This window comes from Myxine glutinosa, chromosome 11, assembly GCF_964187855.1.
Source record: "Myxine glutinosa chromosome 11, kmMyxGlut1.1, whole genome shotgun sequence".
Classification (NCBI taxonomy): Eukaryota; Metazoa; Chordata; class Myxini; order Myxiniformes; family Myxinidae; genus Myxine; species Myxine glutinosa.
In genome coordinates, this window is record NC_136271.1 from 109,773,035 (window position 1) to 109,798,935 (window position 25,901).

The 25,901-nt window shown below is 49.7% G+C and overlaps 1 protein-coding gene across 1 annotated transcript in view; it reads right to left on the minus strand.

The window, feature by feature from the left end:
* LOC137437003 (uncharacterized) overlaps positions 1 to 25,901 on the minus strand; it is a 232,528-nt gene that overhangs the window by 107,466 nt on the left and 99,161 nt on the right. Inside the window, exons 12-13 of the mRNA XM_078786993.1 lie at positions 20,427 to 20,489; positions 18,022 to 18,081 (exon numbers count right to left, since the gene is read on the minus strand). Coding sequence (XP_078643119.1) covers positions 18,022 to 18,081; positions 20,427 to 20,489 — 123 coding nt within the window. The remainder of the gene's footprint in view (positions 1 to 18,021; positions 18,082 to 20,426; positions 20,490 to 25,901) is intronic.

Here is a 25,901-nt window from a genome sequence, read left to right on the forward strand (position 1 = left end):
AATCCTTAGAAATCTCACACTGTCACGATCTCTCTCCAAAAGTCCCATCTGACAAATTACTTTCCCTTGCATCGACCTTCTTAATAATCCTCTTGGAGGTTCAATCATTCCTACTCCTGGGTCTCACTGGATCTTTCTTGGGCAAAAGACATTTCAAAATTGGCGTCCAAAGCCAGCCAACGACTGGGAATCCTCTGTTGTACAAAGTCCTTCCTTGGCACATTTGAGCTCCTAGCCACCTACAAGGCCTTCATCCAAAACTCGACACTGTGGAAACCAAGGCCTCTAAGATTATTGGAATCTTCCGCAATAAAGCAGAGTCTGTGAGCCTATCACTTCGCCATCACAGACAGGTCGGTCTCTCTGTCTACTATTGACTCCTTTCTGGCCTTGCACCCGTGCTCTTTCCGTGCTTTGTCCCCCCAGGTTTCTGCAGGGCACACACAGTCTACCATCAATCCCCTCCTGGTGAAACTACCTAAATCCAGGATCACTGCTCACCTACACTCATTTGTTCCTCTTTTTTAACCACTTGTGGCAGCAACTTCCACATTCTCATCAATTTTATGCTACCCTCCAGGTCTTCAAGACAGCTATTCACCACCATCTCAGATCATCCCCAAACTGGTCCTTTTGTCCTGATCTGTTCAGTGTATTAATACTAGCTCTTTCATGAGCCTCAATGATACAATAATAATAATAATAATAATAATAATAATAATAAAAATAGTAATATATATATTTAAAGGGGAATGGCTTGCTTGTGTGCATGCAATTTAGATGCGACGAGTCAAGACATTCTGCTTTATCTCGAGCGGAGTCTGCAGTGAGCCTTTTGAGACCAGAGACAGACTCAACAAGGCACAACCATGACTTGGAGTAAGGATAATGGTTGGAGAGTACAGCTTTGGGATTTGTAAGATGTTGTTTTCTGGTTTCCCTCAGGATGAACATATGCTTGTGAGCCTTTACAGAGTGACCCAAAGTTACCCTCACTTGGCTTAGCCTTCCATGTTGAGAAAGCAAGTTGCTTGACCGCAACTGTCTCTTCACAGGATTCAGCGTACAAGGGCCAAGAGGATGGATAGGATAACCACAGATGGGGTGGGATAAACTGGCATGTGAGAAAAAGCAGGCTTTTGTGGGAAGCTTTCGCAGACTTAATCAGTATCGGATGCTGTGGAGAAGGTATCCCGATCCTCATGTGAGAGGGCATATTGCAGTCGCTGCCAGTTGACTTGTTGGAATAGTTGTATTCTGCAGCACAGCGCTGAGGTTGCTCCCTCTCGATAGCCAGAGAGATTATGAGCTTTGACAAGAACATGGTCAGATGAGCCAAGAGGACCAGAATAAGATAAGCAACCTGAAAAAATTAAGTGAATGGGGTGTGGATATGGCACAGGCATGACAGGCCAAACGGCCTCCTTCTGTATGCAAGTTTATTTGTACTGTCATCATTGTGAAACTAAAAAAAAGAAAGAAAGAAAGGACAAACAAGACATTCTATGTAAACAAAGAATTCATATGTACAAGTTGGCTTCCTGTGCTGCTGCAAAAGAACCTCATTTTTTATTTGTTTTATGGAAATTGCCCCAGACAAGTCATGAGGCCACTTCAGGTAACGGCCTAAGGCCGAATACAGAGTATTTCAAAGTACATTCAGGATGAAGAATACAAAGTATTTCTCAGTGAATAAATGCCACACCGAAACCTCCACAGAGGCACAGATGATGTAATATTAAGGCATTGGCAATGACAACGTGATGAAAACAGAGCCAAACATCCGACGCAAGATAAATACGGGATGTCCTGTTTAACGTTGCTCATTCCCAGGGCTCGCATATTGCTGGGATCTTCAATTTCAAATCCCATGTAGGCCTACTGGTGAAGCAGACAGAGGATTGTATAGTCTCATCAAGAGGAAATGGCCTCCTTTCAACTTGACTTGGCCAGAGTCTCTTACTGTATTCATCTGGGATGCGATCTGTACATGCTCCTCTGTTAGCTTCAGACACTGAGTCTATTAATTACATACTATTTTAATGTACCTTTTAAACCTGTCGACCCTTTGGACTGCCGAGACCCCTTACACCTGTGCAAATGCTGCGCGGATCCTGACCAAAAGGATGCGTCTGCCACACACCACCCAGTATGTGGTCCACACAAGTAGATTGTAGAGGCAGTCGGGATAATTACAATTAAAAGGAAATATAGCTGGAGGGCTTAGGCCTCTTTTCATTTGAAATTAGTTGCTGTTGTAGATCAGAATTTGTCCATGAAAACCAAAAACGTTTTGAACACGCTATAGAGGCTGAAAACGTTGCCCTAACTCCAGAGACGTTTATCCAGACGAAACAAGCATTCCTCGTAAATGAAAAGCATTCACACATGTTGTCAGCCATGATGATTGCCCTGCAGGAGAAAGGAAAAGTCAGGGTTTGAGCTTGTGTGGCTGATTAGGCGAATACGCACAGCACATGAACGTCTCCGGACAGGACATTGGAATCCCGAACCAGCCGCTGCTCCTCGGCATCAGGAAGCAGTCTTTGTCTATTCACCATTTGCGATTGATAGCGAGCAGGTGTTCACTGTGTAAGGACAGGTCGGAGGCTTACTAACCTCAGCGTTCAGCGATGTATACAGGATATATCAGTGATGGAATTTGATGGCGAAAGTATATTGTAAAAGTAGACAAAATTAATTCAGTGTGACAAACACAAGCAACAAAGTCACGTTTTTAATGTTCTCACACAAGCGAGCAGTGGCGACATAGATCAAGTAAGTTCCCTCAGCATTAAGGGACTACTTTCATACAAGTTCATGAAAGGTGTTAAGCCATCCTGTTGTTAAATAGGCATTGTTAAAATATCTATGTACAAGGGGACGAAAACAATTGTCATAATTGCTGGCTTCAGCTCTCTGCCAAGCTGACCAGCAGGTTTCCCCAAAAAAGGCAATGCTGTGAATTTCCATCGGTATGACTCAGTTTTGGCAAAGAAATCGGACTTGTCTGACATTTTTATTATCTTTGTATTTCCCCGATCAGTTCATCTTTACTGAATGCTGAAAGCCAAATCTCGCGTTCAGGGCACTGCATAATCAAGTTATATTCCAATAATTGGGTCATTTCGGGTGAGTCTTGTCCAACACGTCTTAAGAGAACTGTAATCAAATTGAAAGTCTGCGCAATTTTCATGAAAATAAATTTAAAGATAATGCTCTTGAACATTACCCCTTTGTAAGAATGATTAGCAGTATTCTTCTGTCATATACAGTATAGACATATATATATATATATATATATATATATATATATATATATATATATATATATATAAATAAATAAATATATATATATATATATACTGTATATATATATATATATATATATATATATATTGTTGCGGATATGGGATTTACATCAATCCATATCCGCTTGTAAATATTCCCCTATTTCCTCAATACTTCCCAACTATCCCCAATCCCCCATTTTCTAGTCCCATTTTCTGTAAACAACACTCTGTAGACCCGACCTTCCCCTATTTCCCCCATTAAATGTCGCACCCAGGTTCACCGCATCTCATGTAAGACAACTATAGGACATCTTGCTAGTTATTCTTAGTCTATGTCAGTTAAGGACTCGTTTCCATTAATTCTGACTCTTCGTTGCACCAGAATGTGATTGTATGGCACCGTTAGGAAGTTTAGGACCTCCCAATACCTCCGCGCAGCTCTTCCTCACGGTTCAGCAACAACAACAACAACAACAACAACAACAACGGCGGCGGCGCGGGGAGTGCGCGTCCTCACTCCGGCTTGGTTGGTAGGGGGTGTTGGGAGGGCACCAGGCCTTTCCAACGAGCCGCCATCGAACATGTGCTGGACGGGGTTACCAAGTAGGGGCTCGCTGTCAGCTCCTCGTCAAGGGCGGAGCCCGGTAACCCCCGCACCCAATAGAAGCGGCGGACCGGTCCCATCTGGGGCGGAGCCAACCAGCCGAGGGCGTGTGACTCCCCGCTGAGCATGCGCAGGAAGAGGGAGGTGACGTCAGATGCGCGCTGAGCTTGGAGAAGAAAGACGCCACCTCCGAACGCTGTGAGGCCTCCCTGCATCTTTTGGACCGTGCTTGATCCTGTCCCCGAGCCAAGGTGCACCTTGTGCTATCAACCGACCTGTCCTTCCCTGCCATCAATCCCTGTGTAAGTCAGCCTTGTTCCGTTTGTCTGTGGTCTGTCTGGGATAGATAAGATTGTATCTAAGTGCCTATCTCTTCTGTGTCTTTTACCTCACTCTACCTTGTAATCTACCCCTTTTCTCCACCACTAATTATATCCTCCTCCGGAGGTCTTGAGAACTGTACCCCTTGCGTCGTTTCATCTATCCCAGTCGGTGTGTCCTTTCCATCATTGATTTAGCATAGCGCGATTTGGTCAACGTCGGGTGGAATCGGGTGAGTTGGGGGTAATCGGGTAAACTGTACGAACACGGCGGCCATTCCGCTCGGTCAAGCAACATCTTTAGCCGTGTCCGTAACAATTGGTGTCGAGGAGTGAGATACGAGGCCCGAAGCGCGCTTAACGCGCTCAAAATTACAAGCAGTTGGAAATTGTTTTGTTTTAAAATAAAAACCCGAATTTTGAAAGTCGCGCTATGGCAGATCAAGACGGCTGGGTTCCGGTAGAGGAGAGTGAGGCAGGGTCGGTCCAGGACCAAATTGAGGGACATGAGGAGAGCGAAGCAGTGAGGGCGGCAGGTTCGCAAAATGGCGTCCTCGCGCACGAGGTTACGGGCGCGCAAAATGGCGCCTCGCACATGGCTACGGCGGCCGCACCCGCTGCACAAGTGGGAGGGATGGCCCAAATGCAGGCCCTCATGGAGCAATTTATGGTACAAATGCAGGCGTCCCTCAACCTGCAGAAGGACGAGATGAGGGCTGATAGTGAGCGATTGGGTGAGCGATTGGAGGGCCAAATGGGGGTAATGAGGGACGAAGCGAGGGGTACCGGTGAGGGATTAGACAAGAAATTAGAGGGGTTAGACAATGAGATAGAAGGGGTGAAACATGGGTTAATGGGGGTACAAAACAGAATGGCCGCTCAAGAGAATCAAATGGAAGGGATGAAAAAGGGGTTAGAGGGGTTAGAAAACAGTATGGAAGGCAAATTGAGGGACATAAGGGACCAAGCGGAAAGGGAAGTTTAAAAAATGGGGCAGCAGATAGAGGGGGTCAGAATGGGGGTAGAAACTAAATTGGATGCTCACAGGGAGGAAATGGAGCAGATGAGGGTGGCATCTTGGCAGGAGATGCAAGTGATGGGAGAAGAGATCAGAAGAGGTGTGAGTGAGGAGGTCGGAGGAGTGCGCGAGGTGAGGCACTGTAAGGAGCGCATGGAGAAGGAGGTGAGAAAGGGGACTGTAAAATTGCAAGGTGGTATAGAGGAGTTGACGCTGGGAGTGGAACAGCTGACGGAGGGACAAAAAGAACTAACGGAGCAGGTTCAAAGGAACACTGCGGTATTAGGAGGGTTAAAAGCGACACAAAACGACCTAAAAAATGACTTGATAGCGACACAGAGGCAATGTCAGATGGTACGTGAGGGACTGACAACGAGGTTGGACGAGGTGACAGAGGTAATGGAGACGAAGGACCGGCAGGTGAGGACGCACATAGAAACGGTCAAGGTGGCCTTAGAGGACGAGCTTGAGGAGACGCACCGGGAAATATAAGAGGTGAAGCAGAAATTAGAAGAAGTGGAAGAAGGGGTAAGCGAAATTAAGAAGCGACGGAGAGGGGATAAGAAAGAGATCAAAGAAGAAGTAAAAGAATTGGTCCAAAGTCTGTGTTCGGATCGTGATGATGTGCTCATTAACCGGATGAGGGATTCGCAGGTGATGGAGGAGAAGCGAAGAGAAAGAGGACCCGGTGTAAGTGGTGACCAATATGGTCGTGCGTATGATGCGCCAGGTGATTTAATAAGCTTCGGGGTCGAGATGGACCCGGGTGTTCGTGAGAGGCCGTTGGTGCAGTGTGCGACAGGTCTGGTGTGCGAAAAAGGAGGTGTGCGAGAAAGTCCGACTCTGGGGTGTGTGAGGAAAAAGTGCGCGCCGACCAGTGAGTGTGCTGTCGAGAGTGAGTCGGTCGTAGCGCGTGTGCGAGGGAGCACATGGAAGCGCGGTGTGGCGAGTGTTACGGAGGAAGTAACGAAAGAGTGTGCGCAAGAGGATGCGCGAAAAAGGTGTGTAACGGACAGGTGCATGGGGAAAGAGTGCGCTGTCAAGAGTGAAGGAGAATGCACGCCTGTGGTGAGAGTTACAGAGGATGTAACGAAAGAATGTGCGCAAGAGGATGCGCGAGAAAGGTGTGTAACGGACAGGGGCATGAGAAAAGAGTGCGCTGTCAAGAGTAAGGGTGAGTGCGCGACCGAGAGTGGAGGTGAAAGTAGTGAGAGTGACACGGAGCGTGAGTTGGTTGTGACAGGTGAGAAAGGAAGCACACCTGGAATGGTAGAGCGTGTGTGGGAATGCACGCTGGAATTGGTAGTGAGGCACGTGGTTGGGTGTGCGAGTGAGGGCACACCTGTGATTGTCACAGAGGAGGTGACCGAGGAAGGGGCGCAAAGAGGTGTGTTGGTGAGGTGTGCGAACAACGAATGTGTGCCAAAGTGTTCGGTGGTCAGGTGTGTGACCAAGGCTGTGAGTGAAATGAGTGTACCTGGGTGTGTTAGAGAAGGTACGACGAGGAGCATGGAAACGGCTGGATGTATGAGCAAGAACGGGGTAGCGTATGCGTGTAAGCATGCAGGTGAGGCATCGACGGTAACCGGGTTAGCGGTTAGAGCGACTTATAGCCGAATCGGGCCCTCGGTGCGTGCCGGGCTTCGCGTGCCGCGAGAACCAGCGGGGATCCGAGCCACGGCGGGTTCGAAAGGACCGCCGTACGCGATCCACGCTGGGCCTCGCTTGGAACGGCCGCGTCCGTGCTCAACTAGGCGGAGCGGGCAGCTCGATAGGAAGGGTCGTCATGGCGACCACTTTTTGTTGAGACGTGCCGGCAGGTCGAGATCGGGCCATGGGATGGCTCCGTGCCGAGATGGTGCATGGGACCTCGGCCCGGGTAAACCTCCTTCCCTGCACCGAATGCGGGACGTATCCAGCCGCTGGCACCAAACAACCCGCATTCATGGCTTGGCTGTACGAAGCCGAGCTTTAGAAGTGAATTGGCGCACCGAGAGGCATTAGTAAGTAGACTGTAATGACGAGGATAGTGTTTTGGCCCCGAAATTAGAAAAACAAAATTTGATGATTGGCAAAGGATTGGCAGTAATGATTGGCAGATGATGGGTAGTGATTGGCAAATTTTTGATTTGTTGAAATTTGATGTGCAAAATTGGTAGTGGGAGATGCCCGATGTGGTGGGATGGCAACTCTGTCATCCCTCACAAACGTGGGGCAAATGCGCTATAGTTTATGGGGTGTATGGCAGTGAAAACTAGCCCGGGTGGGTTAGGATATTGTGTGTAGGGATCTAGAAGAGATTGACATTAGGTAACGTTAAGGTTTAGCTAGTGACTGATACCTGTAGTGGGGACGCAGGTAGATTAGTAGGGATGATAATGACGAGGGAGCGCAATAGTTTAAAGGGACGACTGGGAAGCGCAAGTTTCAGAGGGGAGTAGTTAGATGAGATGATGCTGTGTGAGAACTGGACAGGTGTGTGGAGCAGTGAGTGTTGTGGATCAGCGCGAATGCGCTTGGGGGAGAGAAGGGTGCAGGCGGCACCAAGTATGAGAGCACAGGTGTGCAAGTACAGGTGTGTGGAATATATGGAGCAGAGAATGAGTGGTGTGGAGAGAGTTGGAGTAAGTGGTACGGAGTGGTGTGCATGGTGCGAAGGTGTGGATGGGGGAAGAGTGGACCCCTTTCACGAGTACCCGGGGCGGGTAGTGTAAGTGTTAGGTAGAGGGTATAGGTAAATTGTGGTTGGATATTGGCATCTGTGGTGCGGGTGGAAGAATGGTATTTGGATGGGTGCATTAGTGTTGTGGAAATGGCTGGGCGTGTAGCCTGTTAGTGTGTGTAGTTGGTTTGGGCACTCCACCACTGTGAGGATGTCGGCCAGGTGAGGCCGCAGGTGGGCTCTGGGAGCCGGTAGTTGTGGATGGGGCCTGAGGATCCGGAGGACGGACCCGGGTAGCCCAGTGCCAGAGGGCACCGAGTGGGGTGACAGAGCCAGGAGGGGCCTTCCCAAATTTGATAGGTTAGGTAAGGAGCAGGTAAGCTCGGGTGGCAACTACAGTGGTGGAGGTGTGCAGGTGGGTAGACCTGCTGGGAGAGCTACACGTCACAGCCCAGAAATTGTGCAAGGGCACCGGGAGATGAATCGGGGGAGTGAGACCCCAAATTGAGAAGCACCACAGTTTGGTCAATGGGAATTGGTTTTTAGAACCCATAGTGTAAGTTGGCCAATGGATTGGCAGGGAAAGACCCCGGGTAATGTAAAGTTGTTAAAGTCATTTAGGAAATAGTTAGGATTGATGAACCTGTCGCACCATACGCAGCCACTTACCTGAGGTGATGATGATGACTCCACACCTGTGTTCCTTTGTTCTGTGTAGCAGGAAGGGAGAATTGCTGTGTGGATTTGTGAGACGCATCACGACGTGGATGAGACATTGGGGTGATTCCATCTCTCCCTCCCTAGGAGGGACTGATGATGAATTGGTGATGGCAAATTTTGATGTTGAGTTGGAGATGGCAAATTTTGATGAGAGTTGGAAATGGCAAATTTGATTGGTTAGGAGGGAGAGAAGACGAATTTGGTTTATGGGAGGAACGGGGAAGACAGTAGGGACGTTTGTTGATGTGTAAAGTAGATGTTTATGGGTAGTGTTGTGTTTTGTGGATACAGTAAGAGGTAAGGGAGGGGCAATGTAGGTTACCTGGTGGGGGGGGGGGGGGCGTACGGTAGGAACGTACCTGTCTCACCTGGTTCCCATGTGCCCCCAGTGTGCATTACCTTGAATTGCGTGCACTTTTGCGCCCTTACCACCTTACTCACTTGTCTTCTTTTGTCTCCCACCTCCGAGGATCTGGCTTTGGGGCAGAGAGAGAGGAGAGAGAGGTGCTGGCTCCGCAGTTGTGGGCCTGTACTTCCGCTGCTTGCTGCCTGGATCGATACACCATATGGACCGCAATTTTTGTGGCCGCCCACAATGGACCGCAGTTCTTTTGCGGTCAAGCACCACCCGTGGATGGACCTCTGGGTCAACGTGGCACCTATGCCATACAGGTGAACCACTTTTAGTTGGCCCCCCTGACGGCCACAATTCAGAAATGGACGCGGTTGGCGCCTTTCTTTATTTCTAAAGAAGCCAGAAGGCCAAGTGCACTCCATGAAGGCAAGACCAGCGGCAGAACATCGGCCGGCTGCGACACCACCGGTGACCATGGACACTTAATTGTGCACTTTTATTGAACACTTTATTGGTGCACCGGATGGTGCTGACTGTACATAATGGGGTGGTGCTTTTGGTGCTTGGACGGGGTGCTCTGCACATTATTAAAGGCCGTAGGGCCACAGGGCACTCGTGGGTTGGTGTATCGATGCTGGCATGCGTGCTCTCTCTATGCATAACATCTGCATGTGTTCCTCAAAGAACAGGTCCTGGATCGTAGTGTAAATATCAGTGTTGTATAAATAATGCTCCCTACCGGCTGTATGTTTAGTTTGAGGATACTTTCCGCGATTCGGTTATCCTGTGGGTGTGTTTCTGTTAGGAGAAGGGTGCAACGTCGCAGGGGGACATATTTACTCATTTGTGAACATCTGTAAAACTGTCGCACTCAGGGTTGAGTTAATAGTCGAGGGAACTACATCTGAGTGCCACACTAAAGTAGGTAAAAATTTATCGGGTCGGGCCGCCCCGAGGTAGAGAAGGGTGCAATGTTGCGGATATGGGATTTACATCCATCCATATCCGCTTGTAAATATTCCCCTATTTCCTCAATACTTCCCAACTATCCCCAATCCCCCATTCCCTAGTCCCATTTTCTGTAAACAACACTCTGTAGACCCGACCTTCCCCTATTTCCCCCATTAAATGTCGCACCCAGGTTCACCGCATCTCATGTAAGACAACTATAGGACATCTTGCTAGTTATTCTTAGTCTATGTCAGTTAAGGACTCGTTTCCATTAATTCTGACTCTTCGTTGCACCAGAATGTGATTGTATGGCACCGTTAGGAAGTTTAGGACCTCCCAATACCTCCCCGCAGTTCTTCCTCACGGTTCAGCAACAACAACAACAACAACAACGGCGGCGGCGCGGGGAGTGCGTGTCCTCACTCCGGCTTGGTTGGTAGGGGGTGTTGGGAGGGCACCAGGCCTTTCCAACGAGCCGCCATCGAACATGTGCTCGACGGGGTTACCAAGTAGGGGCTCGCTGTCAGCTCCTCGTCAAGGGCAGAGCCCGGTAACCCCCGCACCCAATAGAAGCGGCGGACCGGTCCCATCTGGGGCGGAGCCAACCAGCCGAGGGCGTGTCACTCCCCGCTGAGCATGCGCAGGAAGAGGGAGGTGACGTCAGATGCGCGCTGAGCTTGGAGAAGAAAGACGCCACCTCCGAGCGCTGTGAGGCCTCCCTGCATCTTTTGGACCGTGCTTGATCCTGTCCCCGAGCCAAGGTGCACCTTGTGCTATCAACCGACCTGTCCTTCCCTGCCATCAATCCCTGTGTAAGTCAGCCTTGTTCCGTTTGTCTGTGGTCTGTCTGGGATGATAAGATTGTATCTAAGTGCCTATCTCTTCTGTGTCTTTTACCTCACTCTACCTTGTAATCTACCCCTTTTCTCCACCACTAATTATATCCTCCTCCGGAGGTCTTGAGAACTGTACCCCTTGCGTCGTTTCATCTATCCCAGTCGGTGTGTCCTTTCCATCATTGATTTAGCATAGCGCGATTTGGTCAACGTCGGGTGGAATCGGGTGAGTTGGGGGTAATCGGGTAAACTGTACGAACACGGCGGCCATTCCGCTCGGTCAAGCAACATCTTTAGCCGTGTCCGTAACAATATATATATATATATATATATATATATATATATATATATATATACACACACACATTATACGTACATGTACACACACATACATACATACATACATACATATATATATATATACTATATCCGTTCATGAAGCCATGTGACTATATGGCTATTGATTACATTGAAGCGCGGTGTTACGCGCGCTGCTTGTAAGCAAGGAGGAAGCGGACAACGCGGTAAGTTGTAAGAGTCTTTATTCAAGAGCTCCACTGTAACACTGGAGCATTCCAGGCTGCGTGCCCGGTGTATATCCCACGGCCACGCCTACCCCTCGGGCGTGGCCGCCGCCCACTTGGCGCACGGAATGATGTCATCACGCCAGTGAGCTTTCGTGTCCGCCACACGTGCCCCCCCAAAATTCCCGCGCACCTGGAGGGCCAGTTTGCGGGGCAAACGGATGACCCGGCCGAAGCGCCCTCTGGCGACTGGCGGCGTCCGGGGTGCAGGGATGCCAGCTGAGATGCCTCCGGCTGCACCCGGGATGGGTGCAGGCTCGGGGGGCGGCGGGCCAGGCGGTGCCGGGGGTCCGTCCGCCGGGGGGCGGCCCCGACGCGGGGGCCGAGCCACCGGCGGTGGGTGGTCCACGTCGAGGTGGGCCGGCTTGAGGCGGTCTATGGAGACACGGTCAGGAGTGCCGCCGATGTCCAAGGTGAAATGTTTCACCCCGGTCTCCAGCATGCGGAAAGGCCCGTCGTACGGGGACCGCAGTGGTGTCCGGTGGGCGTCGTGCCGGACGAAGACGTACTCCGCGGTGCGAAGCTACGGGGCGACGTGCGTAGGTGGGTGCCCGTGGTGCGCCGTGGGCACCGGGGCGAACCTCTGGGCGGTCTCCTGCAGCGCAGAGCGCTCCTGCGCCGCGGACCATGGTGCCGTGGAGTCGGGGAGGAACTCGCCCGGCACCCGCAGCGGTTGCCCGAAGACCAACTCCGCCGCGGATGCACGCAGGTCGTCCTTGGGCGCCGTCCGGAGGCCCAGCAGCACCCAGGGGAGCCTGTCGACCCAGCCGCCGTCGCGGAGGGTCGCCCGGAGCGCGGCCTTCAATGAGCGGTGGAACCGCTCGCACAGGCCGTTAGCCTGGGGGTGGTAGGCCGTGGTGCGGTGCAGCTGGACCCCGAGCCATCGCGCGACCGCCCCCCAGAGCTCCGAGGTGAACAGGGGGTCGCGGTCGGACGAGATGTCCGAGGGGGCGCCGAACCGGGCGACCCAGGTGGCGATGAACGCCTGCGCGACGTCCGCCGCCGTCGTTGATGCCAAAGGGACGGCCTCCGGCCACCGGGTGGTGCGGTCCATCATGGTCAGGACGTGGGTGAAACCCCGCGAGGGGGGCAGAGGTCCCACCAGGTCCATGTGAACGTGGTCAAACCGACGTTCCGGCACCGCAAACGGGGCCAATGGGGCCTGGGTGTGTCGGTGCACCTTCGCGCGCTGGCATGCGAGGCACGTCCTGGCCCAGCCGCGGACGGCCTTCCGGAGGCCATGCCAGATGAACTTGTTGGCGATCAACCTCTGGGAGGCCCTCGTGCCCGGGTGGGATGTCAATGGCGTCGAAAATCTGGCGCTGCCAGCCCGCGGGCACGATGGGGCGAGGCCGCCCAAGGGAGAGGTCGCACCAGAGGGCCGTGCCCGCGCCGTTGAACGGCAACTTGGTGACGCGGAGGCCCGTAACGGTGGTCCGCAAGGCCTGGACGTAGGGGTCAGCGGCCTGGTCCGCTGCCATCCGGGCATAGTCGATGCCGAGGTGGACCGCGTGGGCAACGGACCGGGAAAGGCAATCCGCCACCGGGTTGTCCTTCCCCTCGACATGCCGGATGTCCGTCGTGTATTCGGACACGGCCGAGAAGTGACGCTGCTTCCGGGCCGACCACGGCTCAGCGACCTTGCCCATCACGAACACTAGTGGCTTGTGGTCGACGAAGGCCGTGAACGCACGGCCCTTGAGCAGATGGCGGAAGGGCCTGACCGCCAGGTGGAGCCCGAGCAACTCGCGGTCGAAGGTACTGTACCGGCGTTCGGGCGGGCGAAGCTGCCGGCTGAAGAACGCCAGCGGTTGCCAAGCTCCACGCACCCATTGCTCGTGCACCGCGCCCACCGCGTAGTCCGAGGCGTCGGTGGTGAGGGCGATCAGTGCATCGGGCGCCGGGTGCGCGAGCATGGTGGCGTCAGCCAAGGCGAGCTTCGCACCCACGAACGCCACATCCATCTGCTCGGTCCAGGTGACGTCACCTTTCCCGGCTTCCCTCGGAGGGCCTCGTGCAGGGGGCGCAGGAGCTGGGCGATGCGGGGCAGGAACCGATGGTAAAAGTTTACCATGCCCAGGAACTCCTGGAGCCCCCTGATCGTGCGGGGGCGCGGAAACCCCTTCACCGCCTCCACCTTGGCCTGTAGGGGGACGGCCCCGTGCCTGGTGACGCGGTGCCCCAAAAAGTCGATTTCAGTGACACCGAACCGGCACTTGGCGGGGTTCATGATCAGGCCGTGCTGGCCCAGGCGTTCGAAGAGCGTGCAGAGATGGTGGAGGTGCTCTTCGCGGGACGCGCTTGTGACGAGGATATCATCCAGATAGACGTAGACGAAATCCAAGTCGCGCAAGACGCTGTCCATGAGGCGCTGGAACGCCTGAGCCGCATTTTTCAACCCGAAGGGCATCCGAAGAAATTCGAAAAGACCGAACGGCGTGATGACAGCCGTTTTCGGGATGTCCTCCGGCCTGACGGGGACCTGGTGGTAACCGCGTATGAGGTCCACCTTTGAGAAGAAGGACATATTCGCCAAGCGGGCGGAAAAGTCCTGAATATGGGGGACGGGGTAACGGTCGGGGGTGGTGGCATCGTTGAGACGGCGGTCGTCCCTGCATGGTCGCCATCCCCCGCCGGGCTTGGGCACGATGTGGAGCAGCGACGCCCAAGCAATCTCGGAGCGCCGCACGATGCTGAGCCGCTCCAGCGTAGCAAACTCGGCTTTAGCAACCGCGAGCTTCGTCGGCTCGAGGCGGCGTGCCCGGGCGTAGACCGGTGGCCCGGCGGTGGGGATGTGATGTTCCACCCCGTGCTTGACGTTCCCCGCCGAGAAGGTGGGCCTCGTGAGGGCCGGGAAACGGGCGAGGAGGCGGGTGAATTCGTCCGCTGCCGGAAGCGTGCAGATGAACCTGGCCAGAACCGAACCGCTCAGCAAGCCGCTCGATGAGCCGCTCCGTGAGCTGCTCAACGAGGCGGGCAGCGCGCAAGCGAGCGAGCTGAACGTCTCGGCCTGGACAAGCCTTCTGTGCTTTACGTCCACCAAGAGGCCATTGGCACAAAGGAAGTCCGCGCCAAGCAGTGCCATAGGCACGCCGGCAGTCGCGAACGACCATCAGAAAACCTGCCCTCCGAACCGCAGAGAAAGGCAGCGTTTTCCGTATATGCGAATGGGCGTACCGTTGGCAGCAAGCAGAGCGGGACCCCGGCCCGCGGTCTGCTTGTCAGACGTACCGGCGGGAACGACACTCACCTGCGCTCCCGTGTCGCACAGGTAACGGCGCCCGGATAAGGTGTCCGTTATGTACAGGAGGCTGTTTAATCGGCCGGCGCTCAGTGCCACTACCGACGGCCGGCCCGGGCGTTTCCCGACCTGCCGAATGAGCACGGCGGGCGACATTGCCGGGCCTCGTGGCCGAACCTAGCGTGGAAATGGCACCAGGTTTGCAGCGAAGCCGGAGGCCGTGGCTTCCGCGGTGGTGGTGGGCGGGGCATGGCGGCCGCCACGAGGCACCCCTCGGAGTAGGGGTGGGCACCCGCAGGAGGTTCAGCGGCTATGCGGTGCGTCGCGTAGTAGGGGTGGGCACCCGCAGCAGTTTCGGGCTCGGGAGCTGCTACGGCCGCACCGAAACTCGCCTGCGTGTCCAAAGCCGCGTAGAACTTGTCGGCCTCGGCCGCGAGTGCTCGGGGTTCCGTTGTCGCAGAACCGGCCAACGCGAGGCGTACTCGTGCCGGCAGCTGGCGTCAAAATAACGCCCGGAATAGAGCGTTCGGGGTGTCGTCGCCCATGAGCGACAGCATATGGTCCATTCGGACCGACGGTCGCGTGTCACCGAGCTTGGGGAGGTCCAAGAGGCGATCAGCCCGTGCGTCCACCGTGAGGCCGAACGTGGCGAGGAGAAGATGCTTGATCGCCTCGTACCTCTCGTCGGCCGGTGGGTTCCTCAGGACCGACACGACGCGGGCGGCCGTGCCGGCCCCGAGGGAGGCGACCATGTGGCAGTGGCGTGTCTCGTCCACCGTGATGCCTCGAAGCCTGAACTGGGCTTCGGCCTGCAGGAACCAGATCTCCGCCTGAGCTTCCCAGAACTCGGGGAGCTTTATCGCTACCGCGTTGGTTGCCATGGCTGTGGCGGGTTCGGGTGGTCAGTGACGGCTGACCAGAACGTCGGAGGTTGCCTCGTCACCAATGAAGCGCGGTGTTACGCGCGCTGCTTGTAAGCAAGGAGGAAGCGGACAACGCGGTAAGTTGTAAGAGTCTTTATTCAAGAGCTCCACTATAACACTGGAGCGTTCCGGGCTGCGCGCCCGATGTATATCCCGCGGCCACGCCTACCCCTCGGGCGTGGCCGCCACCCACTTGGCGCGCGGAATGATGTCATCACGCCAGTGAGCTTTCGTGTCCGCCACAACATACTGTTTGAATGTCAGTTGCACCCTGACTACATGTATGTCTATTAATTACATACTATTGGAACGTACCTTTTAAACTTTTCGACCCTTGACTGCTGAGATCCCTTAGACCTTTGAAGTCCCTTTAAGACAACGAAGTCCCTTAAGACCACCAAGATCCCTGAAGACCTCTAAGACCCCCAAAATCCTAAAGACCTCATATACCCTTAAGACCCCAAAGACCCTTAATACTACAAAAAACATTAAGACCCCAAAGACCCTTAATACTCTGAAGACCCCAAAGACCAGTAAAACCTCTAACACCCTTCAAGACCCCGGTAATACCCTTAAGACCCCCAAGACCCCTCAAGACCCTCAGATTCCCAAACACTCAGACCGTTAAGACCCCAATAGCCTTAAGACTCCTCCGACCCCAATAGCCTTAAGGCTCCTCCGACCCCATCCGAAGACCCTTAACCATTTGAACCGTGAGCTCCTTGGACTTTCGGCTCTCCCACCCTGGGCTTCCTTGAGAAAAATCACTGAAAAGTTTAACTTTGTTTTATTTCGGTTTTCTGCTGTAAAAAAAAATGTTTTTCTCGCCCTGGAATTACAAATAAATGATATTTTGAATCATAAACGGTCTTACTTTCTTTTTTTTGAGTTTATCGCCAATACTCTACTTTGTGGTGCCAGTCAAACCAGCAGTTATTGCCCGGCTTTCCAATACACAATAACTTTCCACAAAAACCAACCTTGCGCTTCCTGAGCAATTAGCGGCGACACAGACCGAAGATTAGGTGTAATATAATGGAGCCGTTAATTGCTCAGGAGGTTGCTCGTGATATGTTTGTAAACAAGGGAAAAGTAGCCTCAGACCATGCTCCATTATCCAAAAAGATCTCCCTTACAAGACAGACCATGAAAAAAATGTAATAAAGAAATTTTAAAAAAAAAACTAAATAAAGTATGTGATTTTTTTTTTTTTTTTGTATACTGAATCGAGGCTCGTGAAAGAGCTAACATTTATTTCACAAACAAATCAACCAGACAAACAAAATATACAAAAAGAGGGAGCGGAAGACAAGATGGGGAGAGAAGGGGAAGCACACAACCACAACATTTGAGAGCAGGGAGAAGTGTGGGAGGGAGAGGGCTTGGGGGCAGGAGGCGTGGGAAGGGGAGGGGGGGGGGGGGGGAGAGGTATAAAGCACAAGGGGACCGAAATTAGCGGGGGTAGAAAAGATCAAGGTTTTGGATGGGGGAGGATAAGAGATGGTGGTGATGGCCTATCTACCAGAGTATATGGAGGTATTACCAGTATTACATGAATAACGGCCGGTTTACCGGCTAGTTTACCAAAGGTTCAAAGGATTAAGTCTCCATTTTACCTCTCAGGCTTTTGCCACCTTTAGATCGCTTCACCCTTTAGACCTTTTATGCCCTTTAGACCACTAGAATGTTAAGACCTTTACATCCCTGAAGTTCCTTCCAACCCCTTAGACCTAAACACAATTTAGACAGATTAGACAGCTTGGACCCTTGACCATTTAGAGTTTTAGACCACTTGGACCTTTTTAGACCCTTTTTACATGCTTGAGAGATGAGACCTTTCGACCCCTGAGAGTTAGACCCTAACTATTATTGGAACATACCCACTAGACCTTTAGACCATCTAGAACCTTTTAGGCAGACACCAAGAAAACATCTATAGTCTTCTTGCAAAACACAGACGACACTTTTTCAGCAAGTAGACAAATTGCCTAATTTTGCCTAATTTTGCATATGCATTAGTAGAACCCAGGATGAACACTCCAACACCTGGTCGCAGCTTGTCAAGTCTGTCTCCAGAGTATACTTTCCCTGCATCACTTCCCTCAATTCAAATGGCACCACAGCCAACTCCACACATGAGAAAGCCGAATGCCACAATTGTGCGTTTGCTTCTGAATCTTGTGTCCCCAACCTCTCGCTCTTCGTGCCCACCCTACCGAGTCACACCCAAATGTTCCTGGACTCTGTCTTTTGCACCTGAAAAGATAGAAATGTTCCTGGCTTGGAGAGGGAGTGTTTGCCTGCCCTGCATCATCATGTGTGGTTTGGGATGGATTAAAGGAGCAGCACATCATGGTGGTCTTTAGGATGCAGGTGTGTTGTGTGCACATGGCAGGAACAAAGGGCTTTCTGTAGGCCACTGTGGCTGAACCAAGATTGCTCAATGACCAACACACTGGGCCTCAATCTCGACTCTCACCCCCTCAATCACCCATCACTAACACAGTGAGGTACCTGGTGAGCGATGGCAGCTGTCCAAGTTCCATCGGGCAACATCGTCATTCCCATCCATACCTGCAAGGACAGGAAAGAAACAATAGGGAGGAGGTGAATGAGAAGTGAAGAAAAATAATGAATGAGAGAATAGGAATAAAGAGAACGACGAGACTCAAGAAGGAGCTAAATGAAAAAGGATGCATGTAAACATACGAGCATTACCAAATGTTGAGACCTAATGTAGAGATAGATGAAAAACAAAGATGGAAAATTTTTCATTCACCACAGATGAGATGGAGGACACGGGCAGGTAAATGCGTTTGTGAATTACAGGTTAAAGCAAGTGGCGGCTCAGTTAACTGTTGCTATAAAGTGATCAGATAACTTGCTATAAAGTCAAACGATTCAATCATCATCCGAGTCTTGTTGATCTTTAAAGCTTTATAGGAAAAGACACTAAACCCCCCCACAAAAACTAAGAACATCATGAGAAATAAAATCAGCAAAGATCATTTACAGAAAGCCGGCCAAAAGGTTTGCTACGTCAGAATATCAAAGCCCAGAATTGGTCTGGAAAGCCCAGAGGGATTCCCGATCTGCAATTTTACAACTCGTACTTCAACCTGCGTTCACAGTGGATATTGAAAGCTAGACATACACTGGCAAAGAAATGAGGGTTATGTAGGCCAAATAAATTTCCACTACACAACAGGAGATGCAGTTCCACAGGTGGGTAGCAAAGACGAGCAGAACCACAATAGAAATGGAAGCGTACGTACGAAATGGAAGCGTACGTACAAGCGTACGTACAATAGAAATGGAAGCGTACAACATTTCACCAAAGGAGACATCGATCAGACTTCCCAATGAGAAAAACCCGAAGAGCTCATCAGGCATTGGGGTTACTTCTCGCTAACGGCAGGAATTGGTGGAAGCAAAAGCCACATCTTCAAAGCCATGGTTAACTTGGTAACCACTCAGAGTGCTCTTAGCTTGTTTGCGAAACACGGTCAATCGGCTGCCTCATGCACAGAACACGCAGTAGAACCCTCAATCTGGAAAGGACATTATTGCAGTTGGCTCGTTCAGAACCATTGACCTTCATTAAAAAGATATGCTTGTCATTTTTCTTAAGGCAAGCCCCGCTGTGGTTCACATCCGCATATTGTTTTTGTTATTATAATCTCACAAGACTTGCATTCCCACCAGACAGTCGCTGAACGTTACAGGCGACGTAATCGTGTAGAATTGAAGGTCAAAGCATAAACGTGGCCAGATTTGGAAAAGCCGGCCCTCGATCTTTAAGCACTGTGCATTGTGGTCAAGCAGTTTACAATGCATGGGGTAAAACATCTCCAACAATGCGCCTATCAATCAATCTTCCAAGGCAATGAGAGTCCTACAATGGAACGTAACTACCCTTGAATCAATCACAGCACATTTAATCGAAGCTGCAAATCATTGCAAAGTTACAGAACCGAAAAAGGGGAATGCTGCTATACACAATAGGCATAAAATAATAGGAAAGGAAATAAATTGCTTTGTTACAATAGCTTGGCCTGGAGTTGGCTTAGTGGTTAGGGTACCGGCTTGGGATCCTAGGATCCTGGGTTTGAATCCCGGTCGATCGCTGAATTAACGCCAGGGGGGTTGACTCAGCCTGTCATCCTTCCGAGGTTGGCAAATTGAGTACCAGTTTACTGGTAATTCCCTGTGTGTCGCAAGAGGCGACCAACAGGGTTGGCGGTAGGAAGGGCACCTGGCTGTAAAACATTGCTCCAAAAAAGGGGACCACGGTGCTCAAAAAAGGCCAACCCCTGCTCTGTGGGGAAAAACGGCCTCTAAAGGTGGTTCTTGTTTCTTCTTTGTTACAATAGCTTGGCCATAAACTATAGTCAGACTCCAAAAGGTTTTATAAGAAAAATCATAAAACAAAGCAAGCTTTTCATCTTCACGTGGTTCCTTTGCCACATGTTAACCCACTCTGCTCCAGCAGACTTCATTATGAAGCAAGCATGAAAGCGATAAATAAATAAAAATTTGAAACAGGCCACACCGTCAGATATTTTTGGCAATACAACCAGATGTTAGCAGCCCAAAACAGAGGCAATATGGAAGACTTCTTGCAGTGGAAGAGGCATTTGAACATCAAGCAAGACCACTGTATGTTTCGGAGGTTTTGAAAAAAACCCAAACTTGGCGGAAAAACAAACAAACAGCCTGAGGTCGTGAACAACCAAAACGAAAAGCGGTTGTGGATGTGGATGGAAGAGCATCAAGATAAATAATGAATGAAAATATGGCCATCACGACTGATAGCGATAGCGATGGATGACCTGTAACCATCCAAACACAAGAAACTTTGACACAGACAACGGGATGTTAAAGCAGACTGCTCCCAAGAACAAAAAATTAAATCTCACTTTTTAAGTCCTCTGGCTCCTCGAGGATGGTGGACAAACATTCCTGCATGTCCCTGTGCCAGTCTGTGGAGCAGATTAAGTCAGCACGGGGATATTGCAGCTACGTGCAAAAGTTCAACAGTTCATGTGCTTCTGGGACAAACTAATCCACCATTATCAGGAAATAGAATCCTGAAAAATCTCTATAAATCATAAGTTCTGAAATTGCATCGAAAAAAATAAAAACTCCCGTAAAAGTACTACTCCTGCACGCCGTACGAGATCAAAATAAGTCAGGCACTCCCATGAGCTCACACACATACCCTGGAACTCCTTTAAACAATATCGGGTAAGTTTCCACCGTTCGTGGTTGACGTGTCACTGTCAAAATCCATTACATTCGCCGCACGCATTACAGGGCCATATCCTTTGGGTTTTTGTGATAAATCTTACAAAATCATGGACAATTTTATGTTATGGCAAGTAACCATAATTATTGCTGTACCCTAAATTAATACGTACATGAGATTTCCGGATGGACTTTTATTTTGCATGTCACACCTTTCCATGAAAAAGATAACTTAATTGAGATAACATGCATTAATTTCATTTAGATTGCTGCATCCTGTTATGAAAGCAAGGGATGATGGAAGGGAGTTGGTGGGAGAGGCGAAGGTAGAGAACAGGTTGCTCTCTAATCTTCAGATATTACCCGTGTTGTCTCAGAAACTCATAGAAATCCCACTTGAGGTCCTGGACTCTAAAGCTCTCAGTTTCATTGGAATCTCGCATAAAAAAACATCCGAGTCTCAAGGTCTGCTTCTTGCTCACTGTAAGCAGGTTGATGGCCGTGCAGTTTTCTATTCCAATCTCTTCCTGCCCACTCACCTCTCTACACAGCACCTGCCCCTCCAGTTCACCAGTATTCTGGTAAAAACCCTTTACTTGTTACTCTCCCCTAGCATAAACTCAATATTCAACTCCATTCTTTCATACCATTGTCTTCTTGAGTCCGTTGTTTCGAGCACTTCCCAAAAGGATTCAAGTTTCTGTCTGTGCATCGACACTTCAAGGTCTCTCCCATTTCCACTACTGAGCTTTACTACACCCACCGAGACCCTGTTTTCGCCCTTCTCCAACAATTCCGAGCATTGGTTTTGCAGGTTTAAGAAGGTGGAATGGAGTCCTCCCAGGACCCAAAGTATCCAGCTTCTCTTTACGAGGAATACGTTTTGAGAACCTACTTGTGATGTTCTACTGTAATAATAGCTTTGTCCCAAGGGCTCATGGAAGAGTGAGGTAATAGGGGGCAAAAAGGAAATGTACCAACATCAGGTGAGTGGTGCAACTGGTGGATGCGACAAGCAAGGAAATTAACTAAATGAGGAAGCAAGGGAATGCTAAAGTGACAGTTTTGTACTTCTACTTCACTGTGAGAGAAACCAATGTTGAGAGCTAGAGATTCCACAGAATACAGGAGAGACATATCCGATCTGGAGGCTTCAGACCATAGTGGAGAGCAATAATCCATTGAGCTATTGCCAAAGGCCTTGGAGGATGTATGCAGTTCTGATTTCTGAAGGAATGACTTGCAACAACAGAGGATGCTCAGTCTGTGGGTATATTTCGAGACCAGCTTTGATAATGTACTCAGCCCAGGCCAGGTCATGGCTGATGCCAAATCAGAGGTTCAAAAGTTGGAACCTCTTCCAATGCTGGCCGTGAAAATGGATAGATGGGTTAATTTGACGATCTGTCCTGAGTGAGATGGTGTGGCTGTGAGACTTTTCAGGACTGAAAGCCATGCTCCATTTGTCAGATGAGCATCTAATAAATTCCAGACGAACACTGAACGACACTACTACTGCTTGCCTGTGGGATGTGGGGACAAAGCTCGGAAAAAGCAGAGTGCAAGACCAGCAAGGAGGCTGTAGAAGATAGAGACCAATGAACTGTCTGTGATGTGAAAGTGATAAGCCCATATAATTCCAATGATCTTGAAGGCCTTGGTTTTCACTGTGAGAAGCTGAGCAAGATGTGAAGCAGGGGAGGCAGCCTAGAGGGAAGAGCAGTATTCCATCAAGCTGTGGATAAAGGCCTTGCATGAGATCAGGTGTGCCAAGAAAGTGCATTGTACGATGGAGGATGCCTGGTCTTGGCTTTGGAGACCAACATTGAAATAGGGTTTGCCCAAGAAATATCATGGCTGATCGTGAAACCCAGGAGTTTGAATGACTGAATTTCATCAAGAGGATTGTTAAGAAAGTAGATTGGGTTTGCTAGATGGTTCTTTTGGAGAGCGATATTGAAAGGGTGATATTTGTTAGGATTTAAAGTGTTTTACAAGCTTGTGATTTTTTTCAAGCTCTGAAGATAGGGATGGAGGTTGCAGCCTGCCTGTCTGAAGGATGAGGGATGTCACTGCAGAGGGTGGAGTCGTCAGCAACTAGATAAAGAGGATTTTCCAGAGAGTCAGAGAGATCATTGATGAAGATCAGGAATAGGCCTGGGTCCAGAACATTGCCTTGGGGAACTCCAGCCTTGACAGAGAGAGCAGATGAAAGGATTCCGTTGAGAGCCACATGTTGGCTACGAGAGTAGAGGAAGTCAGTAAGCCATGTGTGGAGTTGCCAAAGGCAGACAGTTTGGAGAGCAGGGTAAGATGCCAGACTATATCAAAAGCATGATATATGTCCATAGAGACTGCCCTGAACTAATGTTTGACAGAGAGTCTCCTTCCATTATTGGTATGCTAATAGAAAATCAGAAAGCCAGGAATTAAGTTACCCTTATATGCCATAGGTAGCAAGCTTGGCAAGAAGAGCAATATGCCAGAATCCAGGAAAATCTTGGGAGAATCCAGGAAAACATTAACTCACAAACCTTTGCTTTCAGCCTCTTACACAATATCCTGTACCTATTTTTAAAATCATCCGAGTAAACTTTCCCAACATCATTTGCTTCCTGGTGTACCACAATCGACGTCTTCCTACCATGACCCGATGCCATGTCATTTACCCTTCCTTCAATGTCCCTTCAACTACTGCTCCTTCAAAACTACACACAGATCTATGTCTACAATCTGTCCTGCAGAATGAAGAATCCACATATTTAATTACTTCATCACCCTGTCTGTCTCCCAGACCTAATTTTGTCTGGCCTATCTCTATCGCTGCAACCTCACGAACTGCATGCACACGTGACAGCCTGACCACAACCTGCACAAGCCGCACTATCGCCACTGCCTGCGCTCGCTGCACCCTCAGCACTGCCTGCACTCAATACAACATACTTCTGGAACTTGTTTTACCTCCATCACCAAAGGTGGATGGAGGTTAAGTTTTCACCCCTGTCTGTCTGTTTGTTTGTCCGTTTGTTTGTGAACAAGATATCTCAAAGAGTTGTGGAGGGATTCGGACGAAATTTGGTGGACAGGTTGTGTGTGTGACAAGGAAGAATCGATTCAATTTTGGTGAAGATCTGGATCCGGAACCGGTTAGTATAATTTTTAAAGTGATTCTTCACCATTGGGAGATAGGGCCAAAAACGATACAAAGCAGGATATCTCAAAAAGTTGTGGACGGATTGTTTTGATTAAATGCGATTCTGTATTGTGATTTTCTGGTCTACTCTGGGATACAAAACGTAAACTGTTCACCTGGCAGAGGTATGCTCTCTACTGAGTGCCGTTCTAGTTTTTCATATTTTCAAATCCATATTTTCCAATAGTTATTATAATGGGCTGTCAGGAGAGCTCAGAGGTGCACTTTCCCAAATAGTGTAGCAGCATAGCAAACCTGTTGTGCATTTTGTGATACAAGCACCAAATTTGGCACAAATGTACATTAATATGTTGCGAACATTTTCAGATATTGGGCCACTTGAAATTCCGTAATTTTTTTTTTCAAATTTTTTCAAATTTCGTAATTTCAAATTTTTCGGGTGACACCGTCACAATTTCAGTCTTCGAGGCCGGCCGATATAGTGGGGCGGCTTAGCCCAAATATTCAAAAGAATTGTGCATTTTGTGATACAAGCACCAAATTTGGCACAAATGTACATTAATATGTTGCGAACATTGTGTGGTCAGCAATGAAGACGAGAGTCTGAATTACATGTATGCAAAAGACCTTGTGAACCAGTGAAGCAAATACACGGGTAAGCATGAATTAAATCTAGGGCATGATATAATTTCCATGATGTTTACCTCTACACTCAATGGTGGAAGGAGGTAATGTTTTGATCCCAGCTTGTCTGTATGTCTGTTTGTCTGTTAGTCCACAAAATTCCAGACAAAGCTTGTAGTAGTGGTAGTTGTAGTGGTAGTGGTGATAACAGAAATTGTTATATAGAACTGAACTTATATTATTATTATATGCAGAAAATAACTTCATTTCTATATGCCCTGCAGTGGACAGGTTAATTGGTTTATGCACTGAAGGGGTCACCCTGGTGTGCACTGCTGTGTTCTGCCTCACTGAGTTGTTCAGGTATGATGTACTCAGCACCAGCTTCCGGTCGGCCCGGAGGTGGGGGTGCGGGGCCTGTCACGGAACGTCAAAACAAACGGCCTGCCGGGGCCGCCCAAAAGTCGGGCGTGAGGGGCGCGTCCACTAATGGAACGCCTCTCGCTTCCCAGATCGAGGGCCACGTGGTCAGGAGAACCTCGTCCCTTCCGGTCACACTTTGCCTATCGGCCGGCCTCGAAGACCGAAATTGTGACGGTGTCACCCGAAAAATTTGAAATTACGAAATTTGAAAAAATTTGAAAAAAAAAATTACGGAATTTCAAGTGGCCCAATATCTGAAAATGTTCGCAACATATTAATGTACATTTGTGCCAAATTTGGTGCTTGTATCACAAAATGCACAATTCTTTTGAATATTTGGGCTAAGCCGCCCCACTAAAAGGCTGCAATGTCTGGGTTTGATTCTCAACCTGACTATAACCTGTCGCTTGGTGCTTTGCATGCAGGATGTCGCAACAATGAGTGCACCGTCTGTCAGCTAGGATGTTAGGCTGGCGATCCATCTATGACCAATAGATGGCGGACGTTAAATATCCCATGGTATGGTTCGCAAGAGTAGGTCACTGTGTGTCGGCACCCTGTTCAAATTCCAAATTCCTACCCCGGCCTACTGCTGGGAAAGCAAACCCAGTGTAAATCCGAGACGTAAGACTGCTTCGGCAGCACCAACGCTATAGAAAGAGTCTGCACTCATTATCATCACTATTTATTATTTTCACAATTATGAACATTTTCAGCAAGTTTTTAGAAGAAAAATGAAGCCAAATCAAAACGGTTCAATTCAGTTCGAAATTTCAGAAATCAAAATGAATTCACCACAACTGTATTAATTATGTTACAAGGGAGTGGGGTCCCTTGGAGTATTTCTTTTTGTTAGCTCAACACGTATTCACACACAACAGATTTTGCTCAAATTCATTCTGTTAACCCCTTATGTTGGCAACTCTCCGTTTTCATCATCAACTAT